This window comes from Lissotriton helveticus, chromosome 3_1, assembly GCF_964261635.1.
Source record: "Lissotriton helveticus chromosome 3_1, aLisHel1.1, whole genome shotgun sequence".
Lineage (NCBI taxonomy): Eukaryota > Metazoa > Chordata > Amphibia > Caudata > Salamandridae > Lissotriton > Lissotriton helveticus.
Window position 1 is genome coordinate 800,504,001 of NC_136061.1, and position 21,029 is coordinate 800,525,029.

A 21,029-nucleotide genomic window follows, 5' to 3' on the forward strand; every position below is an offset into this window, starting at 1 on the left:
TGCATTGTTTTCAACCTGGAATGGTAATACTTAGGTACCTAACAGTCTATAGTTGAGTAAGATTAAAGTATGTTAGCTGAGTTGATGGGAACATGGAAGAGGAGTCATGATGTGCTGGAAAGTCTCTCATTACAACTAAGAAAGTAAGTAAGCAAACATATATACTATGTTCCCTGGGTGCTGAGTGTAACAAAGAAGAGCGGGGCCAGATTTAGGGGAGATTACTGGTGCTTAATCCGCCCTGTAAAGAGCATGAAGAGCTGACCTGCATTTTCCGGAATGCAGTGCATGTTTCTTTTGCAGATTTCATGTGGTGCTGTGCCACGACCAGAACTGAATCTGCACTTAATGCACTAGATCGTGTATCACTATCACCCCAGAATTATTGTCATTGTGTGTCATTAATAACGGAATGCCCCAGCTTGCCAGACGTGACAGTTTCAGCACGTGTGGCCCTTCTTTTAAAAAAGCAAGCATTGTATCAGCGGGTTCTACAAGGCTTGAACCAGTTAAATGTATGACGCAGCAGTGCTTTAAAAACCAGAAGAGTTTAAAACAAGCGGTTTATCCTACTCAGTATTACTCTCATGTCATACTTTAGTTTAGCAGCGCTTCAGTTTGTAATATTTACCATGTCTGTTCTCTGTCATGTAGTTTAAAGCTTTCTTTTACAGAACCACAATCACAGATGGGAGTTATAGCTGGATGTATAGTTGGCATTGCAGCAACAGGTGTATTGCTGATTGGTTTTGCGATATACACAAAGTGTTTTAAAACAGGTAAGCAATGTTATTTTTTGTTTTTAAATGTGTTTTTAAGAATTATTTCTGAATTATTCAAATGCTTCAGTTAGCGGGATTGTTTATGGACATACCTCTAAATGATGCAGAACGAGAGCCTTTGCATAATGTTCTAAGTGGGTTTGTGGTCAAGAGTTTTAAGACACCCATATTATGTCACAGGCATCCCAACTACTAGGCGAAGGGGTTCATTTATAACTTCGCGAGCGAGCGAATGACTTGGCAGTGAGCGTTTCTCAGAACTTGACGTGTTTAATTCCAGAGTTACATGATGCTTTTTTACAGCCACAGGGTGGTGTTCCCTGTTTCAGTGGTTGCCTCCCTTCTGCTTTTTGTTCTGGTGCAAATCTCTCTCTGGACCTCTCCCCACAGAGCCCGCCTGGGCAACAGAGACCTTACCGCCACTCACAATGTTACAACCTGCCTGCCATATTTTGAGTTAACCGCCATATTGGCAATCTCATGGCAACTGAGCATTCCTTTCTGTTTTTCAGAAAGAAAGCATTTTTTTTTACTGTTCATGGGGTCTATGTGTTATTTTCTCTGCCCAGTGAAGATCTGTGTCCTCCTGATGCAGCAGTCCTGTGGTGCCTTGGCCATTGTCACCTTACACAGTATGGTGGGATCACAGGTCTGGTGGCATGGTAGCTTCTACTGTGCCAAGCTCTAAATGAAGGCCAATGTATGTAGATATGTTTTATTTCCCATCAAATCATCCACTAGAACCAGGTTACTTTTTTATTTGTAAAAGGCGATCATTGCTAAAAGTAAAATGTTGTGCCGCCTTTAAATGTTTTCTAAAGCTGCTTAGTATAGCTTGTTCCCAAATTAATAAAGTCATGGAGGAGGTGTGGGCTGCAGCTGACCAAGATGGCTGCCTGAAACAGAAGCCACATCATCTGTATACATCCATCCTCTTATTGGCCTGATTGTCGGATTGCTCTATGTGCAGCCCCTGAGGGATCAGTTGGCAGCCTCACGCTGCCCCACTTGTGGATGTGTGGCCGCTGCAGCCCCTGAGGCAGACATAGCTGGGTCTGGAGTCGGGCCTTCATGGGCTGCAGCCTACTTGACTGCCACCTATCCTGTGTTGAGGGGCTGTGGCCAGGTGGCCTGTGTGTTGGGGGGCACTGCGGGCTTTATGTGGCCTTGCCCTCCTGACTACCCCCTTACTCCTAAAGGAGACAATCCTGTGGTGGCTGGCGATGCCAGTGGCCGCAAAATGGAGCTGGGAAAACAAAAAGGGGGGTTGCTGTACTGTTCCTATGGAGAGCTAGGGAAGATTTAACTGGCGTGACCAAAGGTGTTAGAGTAACACCCTGGGGCATCCATTTTGTTGGATGTAGTTGCCTCACACACCCAGAAGGGTGTCATGCTTCATCATAGGCGGTTGCTCCTCGTCGGGTAGGCGGTGCAATCCCCGACGGGCTCCCCTCAACGAGGGGCTCTTTGGCATGAAATGTGAGGCCGCGCAACTGGGCCAACCCCAGCAGGAGATATATGAGTGAGCAGTCCGGCTGGGGATGCCCCCGGGGTCTCTCCCTGCGCTGTGCTGAGGGACTCCTCTCCTTGCCTGGGACCTCGAGGAAGTGTGGTGGACATCCAGTGGTGTGGTGACCAGATTGGTCTGGGGCCTGATGCAGCCCAGGCTGATGCTTGGGGGAGAGGGGGGCTGGGGCCTTTCAGCCAGTCTACACTGCATTGGGCGGGCCGCTGCTGCCCCCTGATTACTTACAGGAACTGATGTGCAACCTTGGCTTGTGTCTTCATGTCCCGGGACATGCAGCCCCTGGGTGTGCGCTGTAATTGAAGAGCCTCTCCTTATCGGCACTAGGACTGTGAGCCTGCGTGGCGATTGGAGCAGAGGCCCTGGACCTTGCCATGCGGCCACTTCTGGATGGTCTTCCCTCAGCTGCCCCCCTTCTGGCATTTTACCAACCTTGCTTCGTGATTGCGGGGCCCAGCTCCGATTGTCCCCTGTATGGTTAATGAATCGTGAACTGCAGTGAGCGGCCCTCGCAAATCCAATACTCAATTATTCTGGTATTTCCTCATCTGTGGAACCTGGGCATCACTTAGCTGCACGCTACGTTGTCTGGCAGTCCTGGTCCCAGTGCAGAACATGTCTTTCTACTTCCTGGACTCTTGGTGTGAGGACTTATCGTACCTTGGGTCTCCTTTAGCTGGAGGAGCCTGAGGAGTGTGGGCAACCCGGTGGTAACCCTCGCCTACTGTCCCACCGCCTACAGCACCCTACTGGGATTCTGCTGCTGTGATGTTCTCTGCCCTGCTTTTCCTTGGCGAATATACTCGTCCCGGCGACAGTATGTACCTTTGTACCTATTGAATGAATGGCATTAGGGACTACGGTTGAGGGCGGTCCTTGACATGGCACAACTCTTTGCCCCTCTGCCCTGCGGTATGAACGCTTCTACTGCCCTTTTGTGACTCCTGATTCCTAAATAGTCTGGCTCTGCCTTGCTTGAGTAGGGGGACTCTGCCTCAGCAGATGAGGGCGAGATGAGATGAGAAGCAACCCAAGTTGGGTTTCGAACCTCACCAAGGTGCAGCCCGCAAAAATGAGGCTGGCACTGTAACTCCTCATGTAGGAAATCTCTCTACTGACTCAGACACTCATGCCCTATTGCTCCAGATGAGCACTAGCCTCCAATGCATAGATTCTAAAAGTGATCAGCTGACTGGCCATCTCGATAGGCTGGAGGCTCACCTTACAGGGCAGGAGATGTGAACAACCGATGCAGAGCAGCGCCTTTCCTCATTGGAGGTGGGTAAGGCAACTTTAACATCTGACTCTCAAAACATTGTGCTGAGTTACTAAGTGTATCTGTAGAGTGCGAGGACTTGGAGGCCCGCTCTGGAAGTAACAACTCGTGCCCAAATTCACCAATACCAGGAAGATGGAACTGTTCATTGAAAATTTGCTATGTGTCCTGTTTGATGCTGACTCCTTCAAATGCTTCATTGTGGAGCTAGCTCACTGCTCTCTGAGCCCACTTCCTACACCTGGTGCACCTCTGTGCCTTATCATTGCCAGACTATTAAACTACCTTGACCAGTACACTGTGCTTTAGCTGGCTCGAAAGAAGAGTGCACTCTTATACCAGGGCCCCAAGCTCTCTATCTTCCTGGACTTTACCTTTGGGGTGCAGGAGGCTTGGTGGGCTTTCCGGGAAGCGAAGGCTCTTCTCCATGACCACAATGAACCTTATGTCATGTTATATTCAGCTTGCCTCTGATGTAAACTGAATGGGAAAATGACTGTGTTCATGTCGCTAGCTGAGGCCCTCCGAAATGGGATGAAATGCGTTGGCAAACAATTGTGTGTGGCTTTTTAAAGAATAAAGTGTTTTTCAATAAAAGAAATTGACTACAATCAAGTAACACAACCATCTGTCTCACTTTCATCTGGGAAGCTAATTATTTAATATATTGTTTTATTTCTCCTAATATGATGTATTAGGACATTTATACTAGAGAATACATGTTTTTCTGGGGTGCAGGGTCACCTTTGTTTGCCTTGGACTGCTCTGTTTTGCCTAAATATGATGTATTAGACATTTATACTAGAGAGTACCGGCCTATCTCGGGTGCAGGGTCATTTTTGTTTGTTTTGGATAGTGGTGGTGTGTAACCACTCTTTAGGATGTAATTATAAAAGTTGGACAGCACCCTTCAAAAGTTACACATTTGTTGCAAAAACAGTTTTTAAGAACATACAGATGAACAGAATTATTAGTTTTCCCAAATATTCAGAAAGACACACAAAAGTAGTGACTTGAATTTTCTTTCTTTTATTCAATTTTTATTCTTTATTTTCTTTTTTTGATAGTTGCGGATAGCCGACGCGTTTCGTCCGATGCCGGACTTCTTCAGGGCTTATAAAAAATTCTCAGGAATCATGTTTCACATCCGTCTTAGTAAGATTTTCATGAATTTTCTTTCATTATTGATTTATAAGTAAGGTCACAGATTCACGTCACAGTCGCTGTCGACAAGGAAGAAAAAGGTTGGCCCACAGAGCAATCAAGGGGCTAGTGCATACAGGAACGTCAGGTTGTGGTCTTCTGGCTCTTTAGGATGTATGTGGGTCACATCCTAGACTAGATGCACCGAGACATAGTGTAGATTCAACAGGCTCCCACAAGTAGTGACGTTTGGTGCTGGACTGCTAAAATCTCTGACCCCTTTCTAGGTTTTAACTACTCCTCAACAACATAATTTTTTTTTAAACATAGTTGTAAAGAAGCATTTATAATATTCATACCTACAGCTTTATCAACACGATTGCCTCAATGACTACTGTTTCATAGCTCCCAAGAATTCAGATTGCTATATGTGACATTTTCATAATTTTAGTGCAATTAAGAGTGACATTTCAACGACTATGAGTGACACTTTCCCGCGGTCAAAATCAAGCAATGAAGACAAGGGAAACATATAAATATCAGAATTTACACCCATTTGAGCAACAAGAAACTCTAAGAAGATATTAAAACTGCTGTAGAGCACCAGAAATGGAAAGGCACTTAGGTGTGAATGTGCGAGGCCCTCTGCTTCTAAACACACTAGTGCCTCTGAGGACCTCCAACCCTCCCTGGATTTGAGCTGCACCCTCCGTCCTATTATGACTCTCTCAAACTCCCGGAGGACACCCATGCTGCAGACACATTTATAGAACAAATGTAGGGCCATGCTACATGTGTGAATGTGCGAGGCCCTCTGCTTCTAAACACACAAGTGCCTCAGAGGACCTTTTGCCCTCCCTGTGTTCTGAGGTGCTCCCTCCACCCTACCATGCCTCTCACACTCCTAAGAGGAGACCGAGGCTGCAGGCACAGAGAGCACGTACAGCCTCATATTACAGGTGTGAATTTACGAGGCGCACTCCTTCTAAGCACCCCCTAAGACCTCCAGCCACCCACCACCGAGTTGTGGGGCACTCCGTCCGCCCTACCATGCCTGTTACACTCCTAAGGGGACACCCAGGCTGCAGGCACAGAGAGTATGTGCAGCCTCGTGATACAGGCCATCCAGCTGACGTAACGGTATATTGCTTTTGAAAATCTGCCATAGTAAGAAGAAGTTACAGATGAAAACATAGACACAAATGTGTGTTTTTTTCAACTTCATTTCAATAGTTTTTGTTATATCAACTGTTGCTTTTTATAGGAAAACTTTGAAGGATCTACATAAATGACCCCTTGCTGCATTCAGAATGTTGTGTAGTCGTTAGAAATGTTTCCGGGCTCTACCATGGGTTTCACACCAGTTTCCACCACAAACTTGAAGGAGGTTGAATGCACAAAAAAAATTAACAATTGAATACCTCCCAGTAACATGCCAAACTGTGTTAAAAAAAAATGTATTAAATTTTTCCTGTTTCTGAAAGCTAGGAAGATAGTGATTTTACCACCTCAAAACCTTCATTGATGCCATTTGTAGGAAGAAAACTAGACGCTTTTCATCTGCAGCACTTTTTTCCCCTATTTCCCCTAAACCCCCTTCAAAATGTAGCTAGATTTTGCTAATTTCTTGGTCCCCTCGAGGGATTACACAAACCATGGGTACCTTTAGACTCCCAAGGATGTTGGGGAAAAAAGGACGCACATTTGGCATGGATAAATTATATGTTCAAAAGGTTATGTAGGCTTAAACGCAACCTACCCCGAATAGCCAAAAAAAGGCTTCGCACAGGGTGGGGTGGGGGAGGGTCTAGCAGTAAATGGGTTAAGTAAAGAGTGTAACACACTTAAGAAAAGAAAGTATCTTTATGCTCTTTGCTTAAGTAGCCACAGAATTCCTATTTTTGTTTGCTCTTTGCTACTCAGTTTATTAATTGTGGCGCAGCCCTTCCGCCCATTATTAATTAGCCGGCACTGAGCATGCCTAAACTAGGAACTGCTACTCTGGGCTTTTGAAGATATTTTTGCTCATGGACTGATTGCAATAGGCAGTTGATACTATGCCTGCAGGAGGATGTGATAGGCACTTAAGGCTATGCCTAACCAGGGTATAACTTTGAGGAAAACAGCCAAGAGTCATACATTTTTTTTTTTAGTAAATTCACAAGGATGTCATGCAGTGTAACGTGTTGAAGTGTTATCCTTGAATTAAAGGGTGGATGATATCACTTCCACTATCCCCAGCCATTAGAGCGAATTGCCATCAGTCTAATAATATAGTGTCCCGTTAACTCAGATTTTGGGTAGTTATTTTATAAACTAACCTAAAGGCACTACAGGTGCACTATAGATATCACAGCCCATGAAATAATGTCAACAGCTATATGAGTAAATGAATTGAAACTTCTGAGGAAGTCAAACCTGTCCCTGTTGTACCTTTAATGATACAGATAGAGGGATCGGTTTTGTTCCCTGTCCCCTACTTACACCATTCCATTACAAGCTTTGTGGTTGATTTTACACAAACGAATGGGATCCTCGGGCATCGACTATGCAACAAAGTAGATAAGAATGCGCCATGATTAAGAAAGATACAAAGGGTTTTCCTGGTTCATGAAAGAAAGAGAGATATCACGTTTGAGCAAATAATACGGGTTCCCTTATTCTGGTGGTCCAGGCATTTCACTGTTGTTCGTGCTTAAGAGTTGTAAAGTATCTATTTGGGCAACCAGTGTGAATAATTTAGTTGGCGGAGGCTGCACATTTACAGTACTCTATTAGACTCTACCCATCCTCTAAGCTGTTGCAGATTTGTGCAAGATACTTGGATGGATACATCACATGTGGCTTCCCGAAGAAGGCGCTGTGCCGAAACATGCATAGAGAGAAACTGTCATAATTAATAGCCACTGTAAGAGTAACGCTAGAGTAACAAACTACGACAACGTATTTTTCAAGAAAAGCAGCTTAAAGATTTCTCGTCCGTACATATAATACATCATATCTACTAATTTTGGTTGATTGAAAATGCATTGAAATTCATCGTGTCATCATTGCTGTACAGATGTACCTTGTGGATGGATGTGAGGGTATGATAGATCGTGTGAATGACAAAACTAAGATATGTAGTATTGTGATGTATTTTAGATGCTAAATGAGTTATTTATATATTCTTAAGATATATATATATATATATATATATATATTGAATATTGATTTATGCATTTATTGACATGCCCTCGTTGTTAATGCATTGTATGCCCACAAGGGTGTAGTGATATGTATGTGTTTAATGATTAATTGCCTAAGATTCTTTTACATTTACAAGTGTAATCTTTATACAGACTTGATTTGTCTTATATTCGTATTGTTTTGCAGAACCACCAAAGCTCACAGATATCTCTTTGCCAGAGAAGCTTGTACACATGGAAAAGGCAAGCATATCTTTCCAGGTCACTGGATTTAGGCCACGAATCCTTGGAATACATGCCTATTTGACATGTGAAGGCTGTACCCGTAAAAGAATTTTCCACTGGACCCACAGAAAAACTCGTGCTAATGGCCTTCTAAAAACCCCAAATGGAATAGATGAATGCAAGCTTCTAATCAACGGAGAGGAGGAATCATCTTTTAATTTTAATTTCTCAGAATTTGAGAAGCACAAAGACAACACGTTCAGTATCTCCTGTAACATTACTGCTTTCCCGGATCTATACCAACATAATGGCGCCTTCTTCTCAATTCAGGTGTTTCATCAATCTCCCACAAGCCCTGCTGCTGAAAAAGAAGTTAAACTGGTCGTGGTTGGAGGTAAGGTCTTTCTGATGTAAAAATATTGCTACACTGGAAAGATATGAGTCATTTCAGTTGGTTGAATAATAGTCTAAAATAAATTAATCTACTGCCTATATATAGGGTACGGTCATCTGAACGGTTTGATGACCTGTCCCGCCACGAAGCTATGTAACTTCCAGATCACCTTTATCAAATCAAGCACAGGAGCAGATCTGAGTGCTTTATACAGGCACAAAACAAGATATGTATTGCACAAACACTCTACATTTGAAGCACTCACTAGTATGCTAGATAGGCATTTCCACTGTAGATTAGTGAATTCGTCTTTTTAAGGTAAAGTTATTATGTCACAACTTTCATTAATGTCCTCCTAACATATCACCCATGCCAGTACAATAAATATTTTAACTCCTGCCATCGCACATTCAACTTGGCTGGGTGGGAACTGTATGTGAGGCGATGTGCATCTGGGCTTCTGTGCCTCAAAGAGAAAATTTGACTTTTTTTTCAAGTCCGTCATACTTGTGCCTCTAAATGGTCACTAAACTCCAAGGTGGCTCTAAATATCATTTTGAAGCACACTTTCTGGTGTATGTAACAACCAAATTGCTAGTGCTCCAAATATAATGAAATGTAATTGAGTTGTGATATTACTGGCATGGAACAAGGTCACAGATCAACCGGCTTCATAAGGTTGTGAACTGCAGGGTCAATTAGATATCATTTTAACACACTTCTGGGAGTATTTTGTTCCTCAAAAAAACACGAGGCCTGGTCCATGCCTCACGTGACGTGTAACCTATTCTTATTTATTTCATGGCACACACTGTGAAATGAATTCCATAAAATGCTCCCAGTATTATTGTCAGGTAAAGGTACAAAGCCAAAGGAAGACAAAGTGATTGCCTGTGATCCCACTGCTTGGTTAAGATGAAAAGGAGGGGTTCTCATGTGGGTTGTTTCGGTTCTAAGTGTTTAGCTTAGCAAATATAGCATATCTGATATTCAAACCTGATTTCGTAGCCTGCTGTTCGTAGGCTCCATACGGAGCTCCTCTGGGTTAAAGGATAGTATTATCCATTAGGGTCTTCAATCCCTTTTTACTTTTGACGTAAATTAGTGTGTTTAACTAGTTGTTAATCTTTTTCTACTACTTTAACCAATTCTTTTTTGACATTTATTTTAAAAGCAGCTGTCCGCTTTGGTACGGGGTAGGGCATTTTTGCTAAAAATTCTTTCACATTGAGACGTGTGCAGCCGCCTTCTGGGAGAGGTCAGCAGAAAGGGATCATGTGAACTTGATGTCTTACATGTCCTTTTTAGGTCGAGCCTAGAGCAGCGCATGCGCTGCTTGCTCGACTTTTAGTAAGGAGGTTTTGAAAGTGCTACCCACAAGCTTTTCCTGGCCTCAAGCTTGCGTGCACCCTCACGTGGATGCACGCTAATGCTTTTCGCGCGCGCTTGTTAATTGTTTATTTTCATTTGGTGCATTTTTTGTGTGTATTATTTCTTTAATTGTCTCTGTGTTTTCTTTCCTCTTATTTATTTATTTAAATATGTTTTTCCAGTGATATCCTTTGTTCAATTCAATATTTTACTTGTCTATGCTTTTTTTTCACTTTTAAATGTAACTTTTACTTATTGTTGTCCTTTCTGTCGTTCATTCATGTTGGATGTTGATTTGCATTTCAGTCCATGAACAAAGCATTTGTTGCAGGTTTCTGTAAGGCAAAGGAACAGGTCAGGACCAATTGAAAGCTCTCCCTTTCCCCCAGAGCATTGCAGATCACTTTCTGCAAAGTAACTCTTCCACTCGTTTGTTTTCTGCATCTTGATGCCCGTGTTTATATTACAACAGCTGGCATTCTGTGTGATCTTGACAGGTAGCCTTTATTGTCGTACATTTTCAGCGATCTCAGGTTGTCGCATATTGATCTTAAAAAATTGCCTGCTTTTACAGCATGCTTTACAAACTGCCTGATTATAGGTGTACATTAATACCCGACTCTTAAAGTTTGCATTTTGTCATCCTCTGAAAAAAGAGCGGCTGAGTCTAGGACTATAAGCATATCTCCAGAGCGGGCGGATTCACCCACTCTGCACTCTTTTGTACCTATTTAGTCATTTAGCCATTCTTGTTTTTGCTTTGCGTTCTGGGGCTTGTAGTTCGAATCGAGCCAAAAGACAGAAAATCCAAGACGTTCCAGATACAAAGAACATCATCACGTCAGCTTTCTGCACTAGAGTTCTTTTCCCTTTGTGTTTTAGGGGAGTTCTGAGACAGCATGTTTTCCTGTGCGACGTTTCGGCCTCTCATCGGTTTCTCTCTGAAACTAAACCGAACCCCCCTCCCTTCTGGAACTTTGTATATATAGCTTTAACAGTTTTCTTTTTGGTAGGATTTCTGGCTGAAACTCACATACTTTCTAATGCGGTCATGAAAAAAGTAAAAAAAAAAAAATAAAGACTGGAAAATTCCTTTGCAGATGTTTTTAGAATTGGCGCACCTATTCTTGGCAAAATCTGACTCCGTAGTGTAGGCGATCAGCAGCGGCGCTGTGATTTTGCTCTGTTTAAATTTGTTTCTTTTTCGCGTTTTAAAACCTCGCTAGCTTTGATTCCTTCTTGCTGATTGGTCAACAATCACCCTCGTGCGGCCTTTGGCTTTGGCACTTCCTGAAATGGACATGGTGGCATCCGAACGCCATGAGCAGTCAGTATCGAAACCTGTATTCGGACAGGAGAGATCCCTTCAAAGCAACCCAAGATAGGAAGGCCCTGGACACCAACTACCCTTGGCCCATCTTGTGCCAGCTTCTTAGGAGGGCTCCAGCTCTACCCTGACAGGTTTGCAAAAAATAAATAAGCGGCTTGCACCACCCACTGCTCCTGCCAGAGCCGCCTATGATAGTACCAACACAACTACAAACCATCACACTCCTACAAGTGTGACAATGCAGACTTTTCAAGGCCCCCAAAACTATAAGAATGGCTTGGGCGGCAAGTAATAGTCATTTTTAAAGTATATTGAATTAATAATTGACTTTTGCTGTGGTCATCTTTAAAATATTGGCATAGCCAATAGGTCTCGCTTTTGGGGCTTTATAAGTGTTTAGCAATGCAACAGTGGGTGTTGTTGCACCAAGGATATTCTGCTGCATAACTAAATACTTACAAGGTCCCAAAAGTGAGACCTATTGGCTATGCCAATGCTTGTTGCTCACTGGCATTGAGAGCTTAAGTTGTTAAAAGTTAGGCTGAAAACCGTCAACATTATCGGCGCCCTCTTGCTCTCCTTAAACCTTTTGTGCGCGTAAAACAGCCGCCATTTTGGACACCATGGCTTCCCTGCTCTCGCCGAGAGCCAGCGCGTCTCTCTCTCTCTCTCCTAACTTCGCTGGCAACCCCCCCTGCTTGCACCTGCCTTGAGTCATAAACCCCTCTTCGGCGCTGCTCTGCCCCAGGCCCTCATCCTGTTCCCAGCGCGACACCTCCCTGCTTCCCCGTCATGACCTCCGGCCCTTTTGATGCAAACCCCTTTTCCCCGTGTGCCCGTTTGTCTTCCCCGTTCCCAGGCCGACACCTAGCTCTGCCGATACCAATCTCTTGCCCCTCCCCATACAATAGGAAGCTTCCCTCCTCAAAGGACCCCCGAGATGATCAAAGCCCCCCCCCCCATCCCACGAGATCCGATCGAAACCCGCACACTCCGTGAATCGGCGGAATACCCAGCTGCGCGATGATCATCACCTGTTGTGAACGGGGCGGGGACTTCCACTGTAGCCTTGCATGGGAACGGGCTGGGAAGGGGGGATTCTGAGGATGTCTTTCCGTACATCAAAGTATCAACGAGAATGTGTTACATGTAATAAAGAGATAAACTTGTGTATAAGAGGCCAGGCCTCAGGGATGCAGTTAGAGCACCTCAGAACGATACCTTCTGTCCGTTTTCGTTGTGTTCTCCTCCGGAGCGAATAAAAACCTTGTTTCCTGCCTTCCAGTCTCCAGCGCCTGCCTCTTCAATAGTTTAACTTCTTTGTGGGTTCAAGAGGCGACATCGCCGGGCAATAATTAAGGATCTTATATTCTGGTTGGTAGTGCCCCCCAGTTTGTATTTTTCCACAATTCGCGTCCCAAGCGTGGGGCCCATCAGCGACCCATGGATCCGGTGGGAGAGGTCCTGACGACAAAGTGAACGACTGCAACGATCGGGAACGCGTCTGTCCGATAGACCCTCGTCTGACAGCCGATCATCCGAACTTCACTGGTTCCGAACAGACCTCTCTCGAGTGATCTACGGTCCTGACTGGGAACCATCAGGAGTGCCGCGAGGATAACGAAGAAGAGAGGACGATCGGGCGCTGGACTCGGAAGTCAGGAAACTGTCCATGCGGTCCGGGTAAGGTCGTGTTACCACGACAAATTGCGAAAAAATTGCTTGATTGCTTGTTTGTTAAATACTAGTATTGCTCTTTTTGTTTATTTGGAGATTCACTGTCTGCAAACGGAGAAACAACAGGCTCTCTCTTTGCAAGCAGTGGAGGATAGGTAGGGCAGACAACCGTGCTTATTTTTCTCCCCCACTCAATAATCACCTGAAACTGAGCTGTTGTTCACAAACTATTGTTTCCTGGAGATTCCCTGTCTGCAAACAGGGAAGAGACCACCCTTTTTGCAGATAGTGAAAAGGGTAGGTAACGCAGATCTTTGCGGACCTACTCATTCTCCCCATTGTTATTTATCGGTCTTTTGTTATCTTGATCTATGAGGGATTCACTGTCTGCAAACGGAGAAACAAAGGTCTCTCTCTTTGCAAGCAGTGGAGGATAGGTAGGGTAGCAGCCGTGCTTATTTTTTCTCCCCCACCCTATAATTGCTTGAAACTGAACTATTGTTCGCAAAATTATTGTTTCCTGGAGATTCCCTGTCTGCAAACAGGGAAGAGACCACCCTTTTTGCAGATAGTGAAAAAGGTAGGTAACGCAGATCTTTGCGGACCTACTCATTCTCCCCATTGTTATTTATTGGTCTTTGGTTATTGTGATCCATGAGGTATTCACTGCCTGCAAACAACGTAGAATAGAAATATTCTGTCTAGTCTTTGCACCTAGTGATAAGATAGGCAGTGCTGACTTTTTAGTCCCTCGTTACGAGCCGTCATGTCTGTCTTCTCCCCACTGATTAGTAGCCTGTTTAGCCCGGACCGCTTATTAGAGATGGACCATCCAGCCCCACTGGAAGGCACCCCTAATAAGGACATGTTCATGAAGCATGGATTGACCGCTATTGCCTATAGTAAACTATGGCATAAATATACAAAACAGGGTCAAGAAAGTCAATGGCCCCTGATAGGATCCTTCGATGATGATAAAATAAAAATGCTAGAAACTGCCCTAGGTAAAAACAAGACAACACCTACTATGCTTGATAGCTTCGGCATGTGGCGAAAAGAAACTGAACAGCGTAAAAAGAAAACTGAGAGTAGGTTGGAAAAAGAGCTGCAAAAAGCAGCCCACCTAGCTGCTCAGAAACTAAAAAAGGAGATAGAGGAAAGAGAGAAAGCTAAACAGAAACTAGAAAGGGAAACGCCAAGCCAGTGTCCGGTTAGAACCCCCTCCATGCTCTACCCTGATTTACCCTCGAAACGACAAGCCAATGAGGACCTGCTGTTAGGTCCTCCTATCATCTACATGCCCCCTCCATACGCCCCTTCTCGACCCTTGGCGCAGCACGCGCCACCCCCAGGTACAAACGAAGGTACCGCCGCAGCGTCGGCCCCAATGGCCTCTGTGCCAGCCGAACCCCTTGTATTAAAACCCGCATCAACGACAACGTTAGACGAGCATGAGACTCGAGGGGCTGGCCTTGCAAGAACAAACAGGCTAGACAAAGATGAGCGAGCGGGGATCGACAAAATAGCAAGGACACTGGTAGAAAGGAAGGATGATGAAGAGTACATCACAGATATGTTCAGCTCGTATACAGGGAGTCACAGACGACATTTTACCGTACGACTGTGTTATCATGTCTTGAATGCATACGAGGACCGATATCGAGACAAAGGTCCCGAGAGCCTAAGGACTCTGTACCGGAAGGTCGATATCGGGGATGAGGGCGAGTGTGATGTGTCGGACCTCCTTACGCGTACGCTTGAGGTTTTCCGCCACCTCACTGAACGAAAGCCGGGAGCTAAATCCGCGGCCCCCGTAGTGACCGAACCACCAACCGAGCAATCTAACACCATGATGCCGATACGTGAGGCTGCCCCTTACTGGGTTCCTCCTCGGGGTACAGGGACTCACGATGATGCAAACAACCAAGATGCGAAGGGAAGGGTAGTATACAACTGGGTCTACCAGCCATGGGACCGGCAAGAGATACTGACATTCCGGAAATCTCTACCCGACCTACGTAAAAACCCCACTGCCTTCTATACTGAATTGGGTACAGCCCTGGGTTCAACTATCATGACCCTGGCTGACATCGACTTGTTCTTCGGGTTATGTCTACCAGCTGATGTGTGGAAGCAAATCCGGAAAGTCGACCACCTTGAGCTGTTCGGACATACCTGGTCACAACTCGATGACTTGGACAAACAACGGGGACCAGGACAAAAGCCGTTGAAATCCATTCTAGACCTCCCAGATCAAATTGTAGAGAAATTAAAAACCCTAATCCCAGAAAAGAAAGTGGACTGGTCGATAGTAACAGCCTGTCGCCAAAAACCCCAGGAGGATGTATCGGAATACTTCTCCCGGTTTGAAACGGTGTTCTCCGATTACAGCGGCCAGGACATGACCACTGCAACCGGACACCATCTGTTTGTCCAGAATTATGTTAAGGGCCTATCTTTGGACATCTCCCAGAAACTACAGGCCAGCGAGAGTAGTTGGGCAGCCTCCAAACCTACAGCGATTCTCCAAATGGCCCAATATTATGAGCATCAGAAAAATGAAAACGATAGGGCGACAGAGAAAAAGAAGAAAGACTTAAAAGAGAGGGTGATGATTGCCAAACTGCAAGGGGTGACTATAGGACGAGACCAATACCGGGGAAACTACCAGACAAACGTCCCTAAGACTGCATTTCCCCAGGACCGCACTCTGACTCCCTACAGTGGACGCACAGACCTTAGAGATGACCAGTGCGCTTTCTGCAAAGGGACTGGCCATTGGAAATCCCAGTGCCCAGTTCTCCTGGAAATGATCAGGAACAGAGACCCCAGGGATGTAGCAAACGGACCGAGACCTAAGGGACCACAACGAGGGCCCCCAAATGACGCGACTAATGACAGATCAAGCAGACCGAATACGTTCGATCGACCCAGACAGAACCAATATCAACAATCTGACTATGACGACACTCACACCTTTGCATAGGACAGCCAAGGGCGAGGGAGGGATCCAGTCGAGCTCTATGTTGACCAGCAGGGCCCTTATGTCACTGCTAAGGTCCTGGGTACCAAGTCTCCATTTCTGGTAGACACTGGCGCAACACGTAGTGCGTTATCTAAACGACTGATTCCAAGGGCACCCTTGTCTGGCTCACTCATAACATCGACAGGTTTCGATGGAACGCCCTCCACCAACCCTTTGTCTGCCCCGATTCTCTTTGACGTAGAAAACAACACCACCGACACCACGTTCTTGCTTTCCTCCAATAGCCCTGACGCCATTATGGGACTTGACTTACTGAAACACTTCCGAGCGACGATTAGGTGTTCTCAAGATGGAGTTCGAGTGTTTCTTTACGACAACCCCGTTCTGCTTAAACATTGTTCCCCCCGACACATGTTTTCCATCACCGACGTCGACGCGTCCCTGCTTGACACCCTACCTCCGTATCTGTGGGCCAAAGCGGATTCGGACGTAGGGCGTATGTTAATTGACCCAGTGCACATTACTGTCCGACCAGACGCAACACTCCCAAAACTCCCACAATATCGGATATCGCCAGAGGGCGAGAAGGCATTGGTAATGATTATCCAGTCACTGATAGACGCAGGAGTGGTAGAGGAAGTGGTTAGCAACGTTTGCAACAGCCCTATCTTGCCCATTATCAAGAAGCAGGGAGAGGGAGATGAGAAAGCATACCGTTTCATCATCGACCTCCGAGAGATCAACAAAGTGGTGGTACCCCAGTACCCTGTGGTCTCAGACATCACCACCATCCTGACCTTGATTCCATCCACTGCCACCACCTTTTCCGTCATCGACCTCAAGAACGCATTCTTCTCCATCCCCATCCACCCAGACAGCCGATATCTCTTCGGCTTTACCCTAAAATCCCGCTCATATAGGTTTTGCCGAGCCCCTCAAGGCTACACGGAGAGCCCTAGCATCTACAGCCAGGCCCTCAAAAGGCAACTAGACCAAGTCCGGTTACCCGACGGGGTGGTGTTGGTACAATATGTCGATGACATCCTTTTGGCAGCCGACACCACCCCTCTAGCGGTTACCGCCACCATTCAACTCTTGCACTTCCTTGCGGAAAATGGCCACAAGGTCTCCAAGAAGAAGTTGCAATTCTGCCTACCCCAGGTCACTTACCTAGGTCACCTTCTGTCCAAAGATGGACGGAAACTCACCCCTGATCGAATCCAGACCATTCTAGACACCCCTGTCCCTAAAACCCAGAAGCAGGTTCGCTCCCTATTAGGCCTCACCTCCTTCTGCCGACAATGGTTGCCAAACTTCAGCCTCGTTGTAAAACCACTGCTCTCTCTCCTAAACAAAGACGTCCCTTTCCCACTCCCTTGGACTCCTGAGTGTCAAACCTCCTTCACAGAACTACGAGATGCCCTTTGCTCAGCCCCTGTCCTGGGTACCCCCGATTACAGAAAGCCCTTCTCCCTTTACACTCACGAAAGGGAGGGGTGCGCTTTATCTGCCCTAACCCAGGCCCTCGGCCCTAAGCAACAACCGTGCGCTTACTTCTCTGCCACTCTTGACCCTGTCGCCAGAGCCTTGCCTGCCTGCCTTCGAGCTGTAGCTGCTGCTGCAGTCTCTATCCGACAGAGTGAGGGGATTGTACTCTCGAATTCCCTCACGGTACTGGTACCCCATGCAGTCGACACCCTCCTGAACCAAACCAAGACGCAACATCTGACGAGTGCACGACTGACTGGATACGAACTAACCTTGCTTGCCCCCCATATCACTCTGAAAAGATGCACCACACTGAACCCAGCAACTCTGTTACCCTTGCCAGAGAACGATCCCAATGTGCACCCCGTACATGACTGCGTGACTCTTACGGACGAACAGACCAGGAGTAGGGTCGATCTCAGAGACACAGCTTTCCCTGACCCCGACGGGGAGTTGTGGGTGGACGGTTCTTGCATCAAACTCTCCGATGGTACCACTTCCGCTGCCTATGCAGTCACCACGGCTCGAACTGTAGTAGAAACAGCCCGCATCACCCAGCGATCTGCCCAGGCAGCGGAACTGATTGCTTTGACGAGAGCCTGCATCCTGGCAACAGGAACCACGACGAACATTTACACCGACAGCCAGTATGCCTTCGGGGTGGTTCACCATTTTGGGCTCCTCTGGAGGGAGAGAGGATACTTGACCTCACACGGCACACCCATTTTGCACGGGGATTTAGTCTCCGCCTTAATCGAAGCTGTCCTCCTCCCCAACAAACTTGCCGTTATCAAATGCCAGGCACACAAGAAGGTGACAGACATTATTGGACAGGGAAATGCACTAGCCGACATCACCGCCCGAACGACAGCTGAAAATAGAACGACAACACGTATGTACGTGACCAGGTCACAAGCAGAAAACTGGACTGACGCCAAGGACACAATTAGAGACATACAAACGGCTAGCACACAACACGAATTGACTGAATGGGCACGGGTGGGATTGAAAGACGATGAAGGCTGCTGGCGGACAAAAGACACGAACAGATGGTTGCTACCTGATTCATACTTGATTCCCATATTAACCATGGCACACTCCCCTGCCCACATAGGATCAGCCCCCATGATCGAACTTGTCTCCAGGGTTTGGCACAATGACAAGATCCCAGATTCCGCCAAACGCCTGGTCCAACAATGCTTAATATGCCTGCAACACAACCCCGGGAAGGGAACTGTAGTACCCCGGGGGGGGATTTGGGGTCCCAAACCACCCATTTGAAGTCCTGCAGATGGACTACATCCAGCTAGACAGATGCCAAGGCCTGAAATATGTACTTGTCGTGGTGTGCGCATTTAGCAAATGGGTGGAAGCATATCCAACCCGTGACAACACCGCTATGGCCACTGCAAAGGTCCTGTTAAAGGAGTTTTTCCCCCGTTATGGCCTCTGTCGTGTTTTATGGAGTGATAATGGCCCCCACTTTGTAGCCAACGTTATCCAGCTCATCCTAAATGGGCTGGGTATCAAACAGAAATTCCACGCAGTCTTCCACCCTCAATCTGCTGGGCTTGTCGAACGACACAACGCCACACTAAAGCTTAAACTGGCCAAAATAGTGGCTACGACGGGCCTGAAATGGCCAGACGCCCTCCCATTGGCATTGCTATCGATGCGCTCTACCCCCACCCGACATCACTTAACCCCTTATGAAGTTGTCTTCGGTCGACCCATGAGCGTCTGGTCTGCCCCGAAACCAACGTCCATTCATGACGTTCCGGATGTCCTAATGTCTGATTATCTGTACAAATTGACTGAAACTTTGTCTGTCCTTCATCAGCAGGTGCAGCAGGCCATCCCCGATGCTTCCAGGGGTCCGGGTCACGCCATCCAGCCGGGGGACTTCGTGCTGATCCGAAACTTTCAGCGATCAAAGAGTTTGGAACCCCGGTGGACGGGCCCCTGGCAAGTGCTGATCACCACTCGGACCGCACTTCGAGTGGAGGGGAAGAAACACTGGCTGCACGCTCATCACTGCAAAAAGGTCTCTCCAGCCCTGGCCACGACAGACACCGTCAACACCCAAGAAGAGCTCCTGAACCAGGACCGACCATCGTTGAACTGCTACCCTGATACAGAGACACTTGAACTTTCAAAACATCCTGACCCCACTGTGCCATCTCGAGAAGGGTATTTCCTGCGTCGAAAGGAGGGAGCTTCGGCTAAGTAGGCCACGGACTAGGTTAAAGGATCTCAGAACGGTGACCCAAACTACCAAGGGTTACCTGGAGAGAGGCTGAAACTAAGTCTGTGGTCCTGCCCACTACCGAGCACCTTGAAGACGAAGATGATGGAAGCGCCAGACAAGAAGATGATGGAAGCGCCAAACAAGAAGCCGACTGAGACAACAGGAAATACCCACTACAGAAATCCGAGAACAGACAGACTCCATAGCTCAAAGACAATTGCACTCTTCATCGTAATCCTCCTCTGTTTTCTCCTCATGACTACGCTCTGGATTATGGAAGAACACGCACCTGCTCACGAAACATTCCTAACCACTGCTCAGCCTACCACCATGAAGGAACATTATCTAATTTCGCTCTCTCCTCAACTAAGAGAGAGGCGAAAGGAGTTTTGGAACAACTCTTTCGTGCAGCTACTTCACCAGCACAATCTTGCCACCAACGCCACCAACTGCTGGATCTGTGGGTTGCTACCCCATGCCACTGGACATTCAATACCATTCATCCCTTCACCCTTCTCCGTCCACGGCTCCTGCCTTGCCTGGCTGATCCTCCTGCAAGAGAGCTATACGGGAAATGCCACCTCCAGCAGAGCTGCAGCACATTCTTCTCATGGGGCCGGGCGAAACAAGACAAAGACACACTTCTGCCCGCTGACCCCCAGCGACTCAATCCAAATGGACATTCCGGCCAAAGAACGAATCGAAATGCAGGTGTTCAACAATCCAACCAGACCCACCTTCTCCTATCTGCGGAAACGAACGGCTGCCACTCTGACTGTGGCCCTGACGGTCATCAACGTCACAGGCCACATGTGTGTAGAAGGACTTGGGACACAGCTGGTGGGTCACAGCGCTTGCCGCTTTACCAGAACTTTGGACTCCACGGATCCACCTTCCTTTGTGTCATCCCCAAACATGTATTTCATCTGTGGCACGAAGGCCTACACCTGGCTCCCCAAAGGCTGGGGGGGCACTTGCTACATCTCCTTCGTCCTTCCTCCAACTTATGTGGCCCCAGCGAATCACCACAGACAAAAACGAGCCAAAGACGTTGAGCAAGCCGACTCAACAGGGGCACAGTTCCTCGATGCTATGAAAGGACTCGTCCCCCTCTGGGGCCCGATGGCAAACAGCCGTGCCATCCGACATTTGACTCAGGCAGTCGAGACAACCATGAACATCACAGCGGGCATCTTTGCCAACAACACTGCCGAGCTCCAAGCGGTCCGTTTGGTGGCTCTTCAGAACCGCCTCGTTCTAGATGTGGTTCTGGCGGACCGTGGAGGAGCATGCCGCATTATTGGGGCCAGCTGTTGTACATACATACCGGACAACTCACCCTCAGTGTACAAAGCCATCGAGCATCTTCACAGACTCTCTTCGGAAGTTCACCAAG

The 21,029-nt window shown here is 46.9% G+C and overlaps 1 protein-coding gene and 1 long non-coding RNA gene across 6 annotated transcripts in view; one reads left to right on the top strand and one right to left on the bottom strand.

The window, feature by feature from the left end:
* The window catches only part of LOC144822965 (uncharacterized), a 441,318-nt gene that overhangs the window by 92,087 nt on the left and 328,202 nt on the right, over positions 1-21,029 (top strand). For all 5 annotated transcript variants that reach the window (XM_078681052.1, XM_078681048.1, XM_078681050.1 and 2 more), the window contains exons 4-5: positions 675-779; positions 8,102-8,533. In XM_078681052.1, the coding sequence (XP_078537178.1) occupies positions 675-779; positions 8,102-8,533 (537 nt within the window). The remainder of the gene's footprint in view (positions 1-674; positions 780-8,101; positions 8,534-21,029) is intronic.
* LOC144822967 (uncharacterized) overlaps positions 1-21,029 on the bottom strand; it is a 98,089-nt gene that overhangs the window by 1,643 nt on the left and 75,417 nt on the right. The gene's annotated exons all lie outside the window — the stretch shown is intronic.